The sequence below is a fragment of the Berghia stephanieae genome, chromosome 3 (genome assembly GCF_034508935.2).
Source record: "Berghia stephanieae isolate SIO BIC M18660-M18661 chromosome 3, UCSD_Bste_1.3, whole genome shotgun sequence".
In the NCBI taxonomy this organism is placed as follows: domain Eukaryota; kingdom Metazoa; phylum Mollusca; class Gastropoda; order Nudibranchia; family Aeolidiidae; genus Berghia; species Berghia stephanieae.
In genome coordinates, this window is record NC_088362.1 from 34,676,382 (window position 1) to 34,692,056 (window position 15,675).

Consider the following 15,675-nt stretch of genomic DNA (forward strand, 5'->3'; position numbering starts at 1 on the left):
TATTATATCCCAAACAAACAAAACAAACAAAAGCAAACAAAAACAAAAACACAACAACAAAAAGCAAATAAACAAAAAACAACACATTTTAAAAATATTGGTCAGAAAACTCATCTTTCAAATATCGATAGATTAAAACAACTCTTATCCTGTCAAAAACTCTCAAACCACGTGATTGCCTTGAAGACTTCGTTGAAGTCCCAGGTTTGAGAGTTTTTGAAAAGATCCAGGCCAGCTTAATCGATCGGTATTTTAAGGGCGAGTTTTCCTGCCAATAAAAAAAAAAGTGTTTTATTTTCAGAATATTATGTCAGAGTGAAACAGATGTCAAAAAGTTAGATTGAAAGTTGAAATGATTAGAATTTAAATAGAAGATCGTAATCGTTGGCAGCATTAGTTACTAATAATAAATGTTAATTCTCAATAATAAACACAAACCACAAATCCCTCAACAAAAAAAACAAAAACAAAACAAAACATGAAAAATAGTTTAAAGAAATTAAAAAAAAAAAAAAATCTGAGCTTGTATCGTACCTGACTTTACCTATTCGCTACTGATTTAGACATTAGACTAGCGCCCAGCCAAGCCAGTTGTCAGCAGTTGATAGCAGTCAGGTGATTTTTTGGTCAAACAAGAAAATAAAGGAAATAATGCTCTACCCTATGTATAAGTTATTGTAAAATACAAGAACGAATTTTGGTGGAATATATTGCCACAGCGTTTTAACGTTGAAAGTCAGGTAATTTTAACACCCATGTAAACTGTGTCATGTCAATAATAAGCGAATTTCTCAACAGAAAAGCCAACTCCCAGATTCAGATGTCATCAATCAATTTCAATTGATCAGACATCAGATCCATTTTCCACTGTAACTGTAACATCTGAAAGAAGACGTGTTTTATTTTCTTGGCCTTGCCCCCCGTTACAAATTGATACCGAAATGTACAGATTTTGTTGTGTGCTGTCTGGGAAGTAAATGGAGGGACTAGATCCCAGAACGTAACTTGGGTCTGAACATCCCTGCATCTTTCCCAGACTTGATTAAGTTTATTTTAAGGCTGTTCATTTCAATTTCTTTTCTTCACATGCCTGTCCTGTTCCAGGCTTTGGAGGCTTCATGATTTTTCTCTCTCTACAGATCTTTGTCACTCCCTGATTCAGTCAGTTCACCAGGTGACTTTCTAGTGAAGTCCTTCAGCTGTGTCAGCTCAGGTGTAATAGATCTTATCTAAAAAGTAAACAGCGTTGTGTCTATTGGAAAAATGTAATATTGCCACGTTCGACATTAAGTGTTGCTGTTGGCTAGAGACCCACTGTAAAGCGCTGTGGGCATGTTTAGGGGATATTGCGCTATATTAAAGCTCAATTAAGAAATGTTTCTTTTATTTTGAATGACATTGATTTATTTCTTGTCACATTTTACATGTTCATAAACGCTTGCTTTGCTTCTTGTGTAATTTTTGATTTGATTCCTTTGGTACACTTCCCATTGTATGTTGTCAAGGAGGACTCAAGGTATTTGAAAACTTCCACATATTTCAGGTTTATCCAATGTATGTCACTTGACACCAGAATGGCAGAGTGGTTTGGCATTACTATGACCCAGAATGTCCGGGTTCAAGCCCCGCTTTCTTTTCAGGCACTCACTTTTTTTTTTCCTTGGGCAAGATTATTAACCCCAAATTTGCTCACTTTGGACAATATAGGTGATTCCTGTTGATATCAGACATCTTGTTTGATGGATTATCTATATTCCTTCATGGAATGCCTAAGTGACAGTATCTAATTATACTGTTGTGAAAGGGTGTAATTAAAATTATTTGTGACACCTGTGGCATTGGCTCTTTTCTTTTAACTATGCATTAAGTCATACTGATGTTGACATCCATCCCCAGATCTTCACTACTCTACAAATCTGTCAACAATCTTTTGGAGCTGACTTTCAGATGCTGCTATTCCCCCTGTGTCATCTGCAAATCAAATGTTGTTTATAAATGTAGTTGTTTGGTCTAGTGGTATGACACTCGCCTTCGGATTTGAAGGTCTTGGGTTCAAGACCTGCTTTGAGTGGCGCATTGTTGGGCCTTTGGAAAAGGCTCTTTACTCACATTCTCTCACTGCATTCAGGTGTAAAATGAGTACCTGGTCGTAAACAATGTTGTCTCTGTCTAAATATATTGTAATATCACCTAACAGGCATTCTTCTATCTTGTACTACATATTAAGTATTGTTATTGGCAGCAGATTTTAATGGTGCTCTCACTTCTATGTTATGACAATCTATTCAGGATGCAAACTACTTACCGCAGTCGTGCACCGTCGCAAATCCGCCCAGAAGCTTAATCACAACGCACTGTTCAACTAAATGCTCTGTGGTTTCGGGGTCTGGACCACACCGGGTACATGGCTCACTACTGATATAGTGAGCATGCTGTTAAGCACGATCTCGACCAAAGTCGATTGGCTGCCACCCAATGTCTCCTCTTGCTGGTGGAAAAGCCTGGCAACTTCTCCTCCTGTTTCGAGGAGTCAATGTCCCCGCCCCCTCAAGGGATTGAATTCGTCCAAACCATCATAATGCCTTCAATATCATCCATTCAATCTCGCATTTACAGCTCTGTCCGAAGTCAGTGAGGCTACGTATAAGTGTTGCTGGGACTTATTTCGGCTCGAAACGGGGGCACCGTCCATTATGCGCTTGAGCGGGATATCCCCATTCCCTCTTTCTTTGATCTTATTAAGCCAGTTGTTTGTAATCGTCTCCCACAAGACATCGGGGGGGGGGGGGGGGGAGCTGGATTGCTGCCATTATAGGGGCCCATATTCTCTTGGCGTTGTTGCATTCCTGACACTATGTGCATGGACTTTGCGAATTTTAACATCTACCTTCTCAACGTTCTTGGTCAGGGACCCTATGTAAAGTGCTTTTAGCATATTAAGTGGATGTTGTGCTTTATATTATCTGAAGTTTTTTAAGTTTCAAATTTTTTTTTTTTTTAAATATTAAAATATCATCCATTCCTCTCTTTATGATTTCATAGTAGAGTTTGAACAGGTCAGGCAAGGCTTCACAACCTTGATGAACACTCTTCTTTATCAAGATAGACTGTGAATCAGATTGGCCATTTCTTATGCTTGCAGTCTGGGTGCAGTAAAGGGTCTGAATGAGTCTTATATCTTTGTCATCATTTCCTTTTTTTGTGTTCTTGTGTCATGTTTGTCCCTATCTAATGCCTTTATATAATCAACAAATCCTTTTACTTCAATGGCTAGATCCATGTTTTATTTCTTGATTGAAATTGTTATTTCTTTTAGACTTCAATAATTACAATTTTCTTCATTTACCATGATTTTAATTTTGGTTTTTATTATTCCAGGTTATAAAGAGAATAGTTGGTCTTGTTTATGAAAGATGAAGGATGTCCAGTAATGAATAATTGATGAAGAAAACTAAATTTGCTGACTAATCATGGCATCAAAAGGCACCAAAGAAAGTCAAAATAAAAAGAAAACCTTCCATATTGACGAGTCCGATTTATTATGCAAAAATGGCTGTGGTTATTATGGAAATCCAGCAACGCAAGGTTTCTGCAGTCTTTGCTACAGAGAAGTTTACACCAAAGCACACCAAGCTCAAGCCCAGCATGATGCTGCGAAAGAACAAGCATCTTTAGCCTCCCAAGTTTCCAAGAGGTAAATATATTGATTAAAACATAAAGCTAGAGGTGCTTAAATTAGCCAATAAAACAGAGAGAAAAATAAAGAGGGAATAAATGTGACTCATGTAAAAGGGGACAATACAAAGTAAACAACCTGTAACCCTAGGAAGGCCAAAGGCCGAAATGTTCTTTACTTCGTTTTGTCCCCTTTTACACGAGTCATGTTTGCTCCCTTTATTTTTCTCTTAAAAAATGTTGTAGAGGCTTGTTTATTTTTGTTGGGTTTTTTTAATCTCATAAGTTTTTAGGTTGGATCTTGTGGATGTTAATTCATACATGGTCAACTGTATCAGACACATCAGACAAAATAGAGCTGGGCCCTAGTTTACAAAAATATAGATTAGGAAAGAGGGCAATGAAAGCCTCATAATTAAAGTGAACTATGCGAACACGAGATTTTACATTTTAAGTGTAATTTAACTTTTTAATGGTTTTTTTTTTACATTTACCCCTCCCCCCCTTTATTAATATGTTTGACGAGGAGTGAAAAGGTAGCGAGATACAAAAAGAAAATGAATCGATATCAGATTCCATAATTAAATTAACTATCCCTTTGTCTTTGTTTGTGGAAAATAAATAAAATGTACAGTAGGTTGGAGAATGAATAAAATGTACATTAGGTTGGAAAATGAATAAAATGTAGGTTGAGAATTAAAAAAATAAACTACTACAGTAGTCCATAAGGATCATAAGTACTTTGTGATAGACTAGCATCCTATCCAAAAAGTAGCAAGCAATTAATATTGTTCATTTTATACTATAGATATGGGGATAAACTTCTGCTCCATAGGCCTTATGGCTCTGAAGAACCACTGGGAATATCCGCTAAACATGCCTAAAGTGTTACGAGGAGGCCCAAGTAATACTGAATGTGTTTGACGAGACATGACTCATGTAAAATGATATTACAGATTTACAATGCCATATTTTATTGCGATGACACTCACACTCAGTTAAAAATTTTTCCTTGTCATAAATGTTGTTATCAATTTTTTTTCCATCTCTGTCAGAGTTCCAGGTCTTGCTGATGTTAGAGCTTCTTTTTCAAAATTTGAAGAAAAGAAATCTCAACAGCTGAACAAGAGAAGCAACACTTTAAAATCATTTTTGAGGAAAACGCCCAATAAAGGTTTGTTGTTTGGATACTGCAGGAATGTCAAATGTCAGGTTTTTCACGATTTTTCCGAGGTGTTTTTCACACCTCAGTTCACACCTCAGCAGCTTTTCATGTCTCTTCAGAAGAAGGCCACTATTTGAATTGATGCAATAAAGGCCCCACACACTTGAAAAGGAAAGGAAAAGGGAGAGTTAAGCAAGATGTTTTTGTTTGTTCATTTACAAGGGTTTGATTTAGGTGAGATGTGTTGTTTCCGCTTATTGTCAGTTTTGTTTTTTCAAAATTCATTTGGCATCCCTGTATGATGTAATGCGATGAAGTAAAAATGCTTTTTAGTGGGGGTTTCCAGTTTCAAACCACATCTGTAATAAAGGCTGCATTTATATTTCTTAGAAATTTACATGTCTATGCAGGTTTATGTAACAATAAAATATTCTGCTTGTTTTAGGTATAACAAAATAATTTTATCGTTCACAGAAAACCAACAAAGTCAGTTAGCAAAAGAACCAAGAAGGACCAGTGCTGAGAGTCAGAAAATTGGTGGGGAGTTTGCTGAATTTCTCAAATCTCTGAAGAGAAAATCTGCTGCTCTTGAGATATCAAAACAGGTATGGAACTTTCTGCAGATATGATAATCTCTCTCTCTCTCTATCTTAAAAAAAAAAAATTTGCTATTTATTTTATACCAAAATAATACAACTATCCCACATCTATGGTGACAATGTGCATTGGCCTTCGGACTGGAAGGTCTCTGGTTTGAGTCAGTTCTGGCCAGTTGAAGTTGTGCCCTTGAAAAAGACTCTTTATTCACATTCTTTCTACGCATTGGCTGGTAATAGCCAATAGCAATAGCTGGTAATAGTTTTCTGGCAGAAAAACATTTGTATTAGCACCACACAGTACAGTCGTCTTGTCTCGTCCTACTTATTGTATGTCGCTATTGGGCAGTAAAAGTTAAATGCATGATAAAAATGTATGCAAGGACTTTAAAAAAAAGGAACAAAATATCAAACAGGAAATGTTTCGGGCAAAACACCAAATCTTCCATGTTGAATAATTTGTTCACTATTGAAGACATTACATACATTTTTATACATTCGTTTTGTAACATGCATACATTTCATCCAATTTGTTCATATGTGACCCATTTGGTCAATCTGGTATGTTGAAATGAACTAGAGTAGGAAAACTAAATTTAATGTTAAATATGATTAAAGTTGATTCAAATATCAGGATTAAAAAATGTCCTTTTTTAATTCGAAATTTAAGATATTAAACAGTCTCTTGAATAAGGGCATTTGTGTGAGTGTGTGCTTGTATCTATGTTTTGATTTAGGGTTAATGTTCTAAATTGATGTGTGCAGCGCTTTAGAGCCCTTGATTAAGGATTTTAGCGCTAAATGATGATAATAATAATAATAATAATAATAATAATAATAATAATAATAATAATAATAAAAAATAATAATAGTAATAATAATAATTATTATTATTATTGTTGTTGTTGTTGTTGTTCTTCTTCTTCTTCTTCTTCTTTTTCTTCTTCTTCTTCTTCTTCTTCTTCTTCTTCTTCTTCTTCTTCTTCTTCTTCTTCTTCTTCTTCTTCTTCTTCTTCTTCTTCTTCTTCTTCTTCTTCTCCTTAATTTATTTATTTTTTAAATTAAAGGCCACTGGTTACATATATAAGGATTTTAATTGTATTTTGTTATTTATTTAAATTTCAGGTTCGAGGTTTTATTGAGCGAATCCAACAGCAAAGTCATCATCTCAGCATTGAAGATTTGTCAGAGATGATTCAAGATTTTTATTCATCTCTGTTAGAAAGATTGAATACTCATCCCGTGTTCAATAGAGGTAGGTGTACAGTCATTGTGTCAATTATAGTTAACTCCCTTGATGTGCATCATGCCTGTTAGGGAGTCAAGTTGAAATGACTTGTCAAGCAACCCTTGCCTGATGCACTCCTTTTCTCTCACGCACAAGATGCGTTTGCCATCTATACTCATCAACAATCGATAGACCATTCATTTTTGTGTATGTCTGTTTCCGTATTTAGAGTTATATAGAGTTAAAACGTTTGACTAGGAATAGGAACTTCAACTCATGGTGTTTTTCCTATTCTTGAGCTTTTAATTTTTTGAAAACACACTACACCACACGGTTTCCAGTTTGGCTTTTTAAATGCAGAATTTTAAAAAGTTACTGTTTTTAAAACCATTTCTAAAAAAAAGTCTCACATTTTAAAAAAAGATTAACATATAAACATACATTTATTGTTTTTATTCAGTGTGAAAAAAATCATTCATGAATATGATTATGTTTTAATTTGAGGAAGTTTCCTTGAATGCTTTTTTAAATCCTTTAAAAGTGTCAAAAAAGTGCCGTCTGCAGGGGTTGTGAACCCCAGAAAATCCCCCTCTCAATTGAGTTAATTTCTATAAATAATTTGCTTTATTATTGTAGTTGATCCAGGCAAATACTAGAGAAAGAGAGAGAGAGAGAGAGAGAGAGAGAGAGAGAGAGAGAGAGAGAGAGAGAGAGAGAGAGAGAGAGAGAGAGAGAGAGAGAGAGAGAGAGAGAGAGAGAGAGAGAGAGAGAGAGAGAGAGAGAGAGAGAGAGAGAGGAGAGGGGGAGGGAGGGAGGAGGGAGGGAGGGAGGAGAGAGAGAGAGAGGAGAGAGAGAGAGAGAGAGAGGAGAGAGAGAGAGAGAGAGAGAGAGAGAGAGAGAGAGAGAGAGTTTGAATTTGAATTTGAAGGCAGTAATCTGTTAAATTAGATATGATAGTCAACTCTTATTGTTTTACTCTGTATATTTCTATTTTGAGGAGAAATAAAATAAGAATAATGCATAAGTTAAAAAATAAAAAGAGCCAAGCAAACATATGAACAAACTTCTAATTTTCTTTATTTCAGGTTTCCCACCAGAGACAATTGACAAAGTGATGGACTACACAGAGCGTTACATTCTTACCAGATTGTATCCCTCCATCTTTTGCCCTGCGTCTACAATGGACGAAGAGAGAGACCTGGCAATCCAGAAACGGATACGAAGTTTACATTGGGTGACAGCTGATCTTCTGGATACTCTGATTAATGAAAATGATACGGCCATAAGACACGAATTGGACAGTGCCATAACAGGTAATCATTTCAGTTGGATATTTGGGGCTCCAATAACTCACGAGGTAGAGCACTCACTTCACACACAATGGGAATGAGATTGGTCCCAGATGATGGAGAGATTGTTTTTTTTTTACTGAACCCCCTATCTCCCCCAGCAGTGATTTTGACTAACATTCTATCCAAAGGGTAGTAAACAACTGCTTTTGTCCATTTGGCGCAATGAAAACCGGAGATAATCTAAACTCTAGCTCCATGGTGCTTATGGCTCAGAAGGACTGCTGTATTTAGTTAAGTATCAGGTCCTAGATGGATTGCTTGGGAGAGTACCAGATACATAAGCAAATAGATTGGTTTCAAATCTCGGGAGATTGAGCTTACTTTTTTGTTGTTGCTTTTTTTGTGCTTCTTTTTCCTCTTGGACCCCTTTCTCCAAACAGCTGTTGTTCTATTACCTAGTGACAGAGAGCGCTTTCATGTCCAAGCCAAAGGGTAGCAAGCAATCGTGTATGACTGTTTAACATTACAGAAACAGCGATAAAATCATTGGTTCTGGAGGACTATTTTTGTTGGGTAGAATCGAGACAAAGTTGATTTGTCAAACATAAGATTTGCATTAACCATAGTGAGAAAATGTTTTGTTGTTTTTTTGAAAGTGCTGTAGTAGTGCTTTGAGATAATTTAGTGGATATTTAGCGGTTATGTGGTCTTGGGGTATAACACTTACCTTCGGATCAGATGGTCCAGGGTTCGAGTCCTGCTTTTAGCAGCATAGTTGAGTCTCTGCAAAAGGCTCTTCACTCACATTTTCAATACGGGTGTAATCCGGTACTTGGGTGTAAAATGAGTACCTGGCCATTAACAGCATTGTCCCTTTGTAATATCACCTAACAGGTGTCATGTCTCATTCTATATGTTGCGTGTTGCTGTTGGCTAACAGTCACCACATTGGGACCCCTTTGTAAAGCTCTTTGAGCACATTTAGTGGATATTAAACTATATAAATGCTCAGGTTTTGTTTGTTTTTTCAAATTACGCAATATAAATGCTAAAGTTTATTTTTGTTTTTTCTTGTTTTCTTTGTTTTTTCCTAACCATCAAGACATAATCGAGATGGATTCCAAGAGGACCACACAAGACAAACTCCAACACATCGTCGGCTGCTCCAAGCACATCTTTGAGATGCTGCGGCAATCCAAGCAAGGTCCTGCCAGTGCAGACGAGTTCCTACCAGCCCTGATATACATTGTCCTCAAAGCCAACCCACCCATGCTCCAGTCCAACATCCAATACATCACACGGTTTGCTAATCCCACCCGTCTCATGAGTGGAGAGGAGGGATATTTTTTTACCAATTTGGTGAGTTTTTTTTCATTTAGTTTCCTGTAAACGATTTTCATGCATTTATGCTATTCTGAGATACCCCTAACCTAAGCCACCACAAAGTGGAACCAAAAACCTAAAATAGAGAAATTTTAGACGAAAAAAGTGGAAGCAACTTAGCTATTTAATGTTTTGGAGTGAAATGATGTAATGCAATGTATCATAATGTTTTGGTGATAAAAGGGAAGTATCCATTCAATGTCCCATTCTTATGAGATTTCCAAGGAAAAATAAGTCTTTGAAAAAACGTCGCTGCTCCTTTGTCTTTTTTTTTTTTTTTTGTAATTGACAACTGAAGTGCTGTGACATAAGATAGCAATGCCTATCCCGCACAATTCTTCGGGCCTCTTTTTCGCTCACGAAGTGCCAAAATATGGGACGAGGCCGTTTCGTACATGCTATTTTATAAAATTAATTACGACGCTGTTTATCGATGAATATGACTGAAAGTTGGCACATAGTTAGAAAAGAGGTCATTTTAGATTATGTCAAGCGACAAAACTCGTACGATTACCAGAAGACTGTTAAAAATAGATTTTTACTCTTTGGAGTACAATATTTCTAAAACTACAAAGAGGAGAGATTTTGTCGCTCATAAGGTTATATATGCACATTTCTTCTATTTATATTTCAAATTTCATTTGATTATGATAGGTACTTTTCCCGTATTCTCACAAAACATCAACCCAATTTGCATTTTAATGAGTGAAAATATGGAGACGGCCATTTTGCTCCACCATCGCGCGACACGAAAATGACGTGAGCGAGGCAAGGCTGCCAGATGGCCAGACTTTAACCTGACCAAATTCGACTTCAAAAGTGGCTAAATAGAAAATCATATCGCTTTCAATATTAAGACTGGCCCACTTAAAATGTACTAAATTTTAAAAAACAGAAAATTGAATAGACTAGGATAAATGCCACTGAGACAAACATAGATGAGTAAAATGTAATAAAAGAAACAAAATTATATATTTGGCCACACATGTGGCCATCTGACAACCTTGTTCGCGACGACGAATGACACAAATCCTTGCGCGCTTTAAAAAAATTAAGGTATTGTTTCATTGTTATGTCATAGTAGTAGATTAACACACACTCTCTCTCTCTCTCTCTCTCTCTCTCTCTCTCTCTCTCTCTCTCTCTCTCATATAAATAAATACTAGAACTAACATAAGCTATGGTCTCACGGGACTGATTGATAATAATTCAGCAGGCATTTTTCGTGTCATTTGACATTTGTATGGGTTGTAGACACAAGATAACACTTCGGAAAAGTTCCAAATGATCAATATTATGTATATTTTAAAACAAATTTATAGTTGACCCTAGCCATACAGCTCTAAAACTATACAAGTTAGAACTCTTCTGATGTCTTCATCATATTTTCTGATAATTTTGCCATAAAATCGCCATGTTTTAATATCTAATTCCACGTATTAAGCGAGATACAGCAACAAACCAGAATAAAACGCAGAAAAAGCGTCCCATATTTTCCGCATTTTTTTCTCTTTGTGAGTCATCCAAATAAATGACATCTTTGAAACTGCATAACTTTGTTATATATATTAATGGATTTTCAAAATTCAAAACGATTTTTACTCAGTGGAGATAGGGCTTTGATTTAAGAATAGTATTTCCTACAAAAATAGAAAACAAAAATTTTCATAGTCATTGCTACATAAGATCATAATTTTTAGATGATATTCATTGATGTATATTTACATATGCTTTCTCTACAAGTATTTTGTGCTTCATTTTCTGTGACATCTTTTACTATTCCTCTATGCATTAAATAAAACTGTCTTGTGTTATTGCACTCGCCTTAGGATCAGAAGGTCCATAGTTAGAGTCTTGCTCTGAGCGGCACATAGTTGAGTCCTTGGAAAAGGCTCTTTACTCACATTCTCTCACCGTACTCAGGTGTAAAATGAGCGCCTGGCTGTGAGCACTGTTAGCAGTGTTGTCTCTGACAGAAAAAAAAGTATCATCACCAAACAGGCATCTGTCTCGTCATATATATTCAAGTGTTGCTGTTGGCTTGGGACTATTTGTAAAGCACTTTGAACACTTTTAGTGGATATTGCGCTATATAAATGCTGTGTTTTTTTTTATGCATCCACTTCACTATAGTAGTATTCAATTATTTTTTCTTCTATTTTTATTTCAGTGCTGTGCTGTTGCCTTCATTGAGAAAATCAATGCCGAATCCCTCAACCTGAGCAACCGAGACTTTGACCGTTACATGTCTGGGGAAGCCATTCCGCCTGGCTCTGGTAAACAAAGCATGTGTGTAGGTTTACAGTTGATGTATGAAAATCTACGGCTTTTAGGTGAATTGCGTCAAAGACAAGAAAAGGTCACAGCAGAAGCTCTGCAACTTCAGATTGACATGGATCAGTTCAAAGTTAGTTTTATAAATCGGGTGGAAGCTGTTAAAGCTGCCTTCCCACTCAACATCAAACCACGAAAAGTCAAAATTGATTTGGACACAGAATTCTCGGGACATAATAGTAATCTTCCCTCTCCTTTAGTTCCTCTCAAAGTGGTTCATCCCACAGAACCAGTGTCAAGGGCTGCTGATGTTCAGATGGATACACAAACTGCAGGAGGACCAGACCAGAAGTTGGCAACTGAGAACTTCGACTCAATCATTAACCCGACCAGAGTAGTTCTCAATAAGGGAGATCTGCAAAGTTTTATTGACGATGATATGAGGATGGACGAGGGGGAAGATAGTCGAGCAGACGACAGTCGCAGCGAAGATATAAGACAGATTTTGATGGGGAACATCAGTAACATGAGTGGACTTGATTTTGGAATGACGGTGGAGGACTCTGAGGATGAGGCAGATGAGGCTGGAATCACAGATTTGAATTTGGTCCAGGAGGAGATGGAACAGTCTGGAGTTGAAGGAGATAAGAAAGCTATTTGTTCCAACGAAGATTGATAAATAGAACAAACACAGCAATGTTGTTAAGTTATTGAATTGATAATGGCGTACAAACAATGATGTCCCTGGCAGGTGGGTGGGACATGGTTTATCCTAATCAGATTTAATCTGATCTTAGAATTCAGAAGAAACATTAAATCGACTAGGCTGTTGACATCAGAACTTTATTTTATCACTGATGCAGGAAAGAAATTGTTGTGTTAAGAGGCGATTCTCCTATAAGCAGTGCTAAGTTTGACAAGATGATGTTGCTTTCAGCTCGGAGTAGAATATTAGCTTAGCAATTTATGAATACGTCTATGTATAAAAATGATTTTAACAAAGAGAACAATGTCAATTTCATGTTAGATTTTATGTCGTTAACTTATTCCAAATGTTTTAATGAAACTACATTCTGACACAGATTTTTTAAACATTATATCCTTTCATTCTGATTTCACATTTGTCAAAATAGGTCAAAAACTGTTGATTGCCAAAGGGTGGGTAGTGGGGAGTTACCCTTTCCTCGAGGCCTTTATTCTTACTCTAAAAATTAACCAACTGTGTGTGAGAATCAGACTATTTCTCTTGATAATCATATCCACAGGAAGAAGAGAGATAATATAAGATGTCCCCGTTTTCCTATCTCTTCTATGTCCTTTTATATGTTGTCCCCTTTTTACAGATTTTTGGTTTGTTATGGTTGTGGCCGGGATTATTTCTGAAAAGAGAAACCATCAGGTATAGAAATACCTCTCTCTGGATGATCTCAGGCTAGACTCACAGATTGCTGTGTATAAAGATTTTAAAGAGACGACAAACTAGAAATTTTGTACTGGTGTAAGGTACAGATTTGAAACTGTGCAGATTATGAAGAAAGAGAAATATACGAGTTAGAAAAAAAACATCCCAAAAAAATCAACCTCCTAGATTAGGGTCAAACCTGGATTTAATTGTAGTACATCTAACTGGTAATCAGGAGGTCTGAGGTTTGATCCCCAGTTGAGGCAGACTGATTTTTTGGGATGGTTTTTTTTTTTACTTGTATTTTTCTTTCTGCTTTGTCTCGCACTGTTTCATAAACACTTTTTCAGATCTTTATAAAGATTTTATAGTGTAGAATTGAGCTATCTGTATTTTGATCACGTGTTGTTTACATTCATCGTAGTCTGTCATCAAAGGTATACCTTGAGTTGATTGGTTTACACAGCATGACTTTGGGAAAATTACTAAGACAGTCATTTGGTCTTGTTTTGGGAGGGAGGGGGGGGGGGGGTTCTTCATATTGTATACTGTGATACTAAGCAGCTGGGGACTGCAAAAAGTAATTAACAAAAATGAATATAATAGCTTAAAAAAACCCAACAAATGACCATATACAGAACTTTTCCGGCTCTAAATCTAAACCCTACATCAGCTAACAAAAAAGCAAACAATAAAAACATTGATACATTACTTAAAAAAACAGATAAAGAGCATAGAAATATTTAGATTTTTTGTTGTTGTTGGCTGAAGAAGGGTTTTGAGCCCAAAATGTTCCGTGTTTGGTATATTGTTCTTTTTTTGAAGCTGTTTTATTCAATTTTGTTTATTACTTTATAACGTTGCCTATTCGGTTTTTTAAAAGTTCGTTGATGCTTACCCTAATGCTCTTGTCGTTTCCTCATCAAAACCCTTAAATTGGTAGGTGTTGCCCATTGGCTCTAAAAGGTAGTGTGGCAGGGTTAGCGTATATTTATTTACAGGTCTGATAACCCAAATTGTGTTATGAGCTCCTTGTTGTGTATGGAAATACTCTCAAACTAAAGTAAAATAATTTTCATAACAGCAATGCAAAATTAAGCCCCATTAGTCCATTCGGGTATCAGACCTGCAAATATGTGGACACCTGGTCTGGCTGATTTTGATTCTGAAAATTTAATTTAAAGTTTTTAAAAAATGTGAAATTTGAGTTGATATTTGATTTATTGAGGACAAGTGATTCACTTTCCGATCAACAAGAATTTCACATTTTTGATTATTTTAACTTTAAATCCATTTTTTGGCATCATATTTATCCCAGGGGTTGAATTGGCTGAGTGGTTAAGGTATTCGCAGTGACCCTGAAGGTCCTGATTCAAGCCCCACTTTAGGCACTTTCATTTATTTTCCTTGGGCAAGATTATAATCGCCCCAGTTAGCTCACTTTGGACAACATGGGTGATTCCTGTTGTTTAATGGATTATCTATATTCCTTCCAAGAATATCTAGGCAACTGCATCTCGTGATGTTGCGTGGAACAGCATAATTTGTTATTTTAAAAATTAACTCCTACCTAATACTGATTTGAGGCAATTGACCACACTCACATATATTTATATATATAAAGTTTTCTTTTCTATGTATTATGTAAAGGTGTTATATCATATGTGAATAGTCACATTAAATTATCACTGGTTTTTGTGTATGGTATTATTACTTAGATCTGGTTGATTTTATCATTCAAAACTAATGAAAATGTTGTTGTTTGAGGCTCAAAGGAAAAAATATTGATAAGTAATGAAATGTAAGCACCAATCGATTAAACAAAGACAGATAATGGGGACATTTCGGGTGTCATTCATCATGTTTTATTGATAAAGGGGAAACCTGAAACATCCATGTTATGCCTTTTTTTATTACTAGATTGGAGCTTACATTTAATCACTTATCGTTATTTTTTCATACAAAACTATCAAACTGCTCCCTGTTTCCCAGTGTTAGATGTAAAAGCGCTTCAACAGTTAACTCATCTGAGAACTGAACTACAGATGATAGGCCTAGGAGAGACGGGGAATCAAATCGTGTTACATTCAAGGTCTTGTGTGAAATGCAAAGTACTGTTTGATAATTTTTTTTTTTTTTTTAAAGGAAGAGTTGTCTTTTGATTCCTTGATCCATTGGCAGTGTTGAATATTTTGTTTGGGATTTATTTATTTCATTTCTTGAACATGTTATCCCAATATAATATCCGTGCAATAATGGCACTTTAGAACAATGGAATTATTTTATTGCTTATAAATTATGTTTTCTTATGTTTGTATGAATATTTATTTTACGTAAACCATTAATTTGTGATTAATCGTTGAAAAGTTTCATCTATTTAAAAATTTTTTTTTATGAATGGAAAAACTGAATGGAATTTGTGAACACCACAAGAAGTAGAGACATTGATGGATTGATGGCTTTGGGATCTCATCAGAGCAGGGGGCAGGGGGGGGGGGGGTTGTATATACAATAAAATTACACAAAAAGTGTGGGGAGAACATGTGTATCAATATGGATGTGAAATAAAGTAAATGGAATCGATAAGTGCAAGATGAAATCAAAGAATAAAAATATCAGAGTGTCTGTGAGCAAAATAACCAGTTTTGAGTCGATTGGTA

The 15,675-nt window shown here is 35.9% G+C and overlaps 1 protein-coding gene across 1 annotated transcript; it reads left to right on the forward strand.

Moving 5' to 3' along the window:
* Positions 1–609: 609 nt before the first annotated feature.
* LOC144967611 (rab5 GDP/GTP exchange factor-like) lies at positions 610–15,450 on the forward strand. The gene is made up of 8 exons (XM_078905118.1): positions 610–740; positions 3,379–3,694; positions 4,731–4,849; positions 5,315–5,445; positions 6,562–6,691; positions 7,750–7,977; positions 9,059–9,315; positions 11,510–15,450. Exons 2-8 carry the CDS (start codon positions 3,471–3,473, stop codon positions 12,287–12,289), a joined length of 1,869 nt encoding a protein of 622 aa, XP_078761244.1. The 5' UTR covers positions 610–740; positions 3,379–3,470; the 3' UTR covers positions 12,290–15,450.
* The last annotated feature ends 225 nt before the right edge of the window (positions 15,451–15,675 follow it).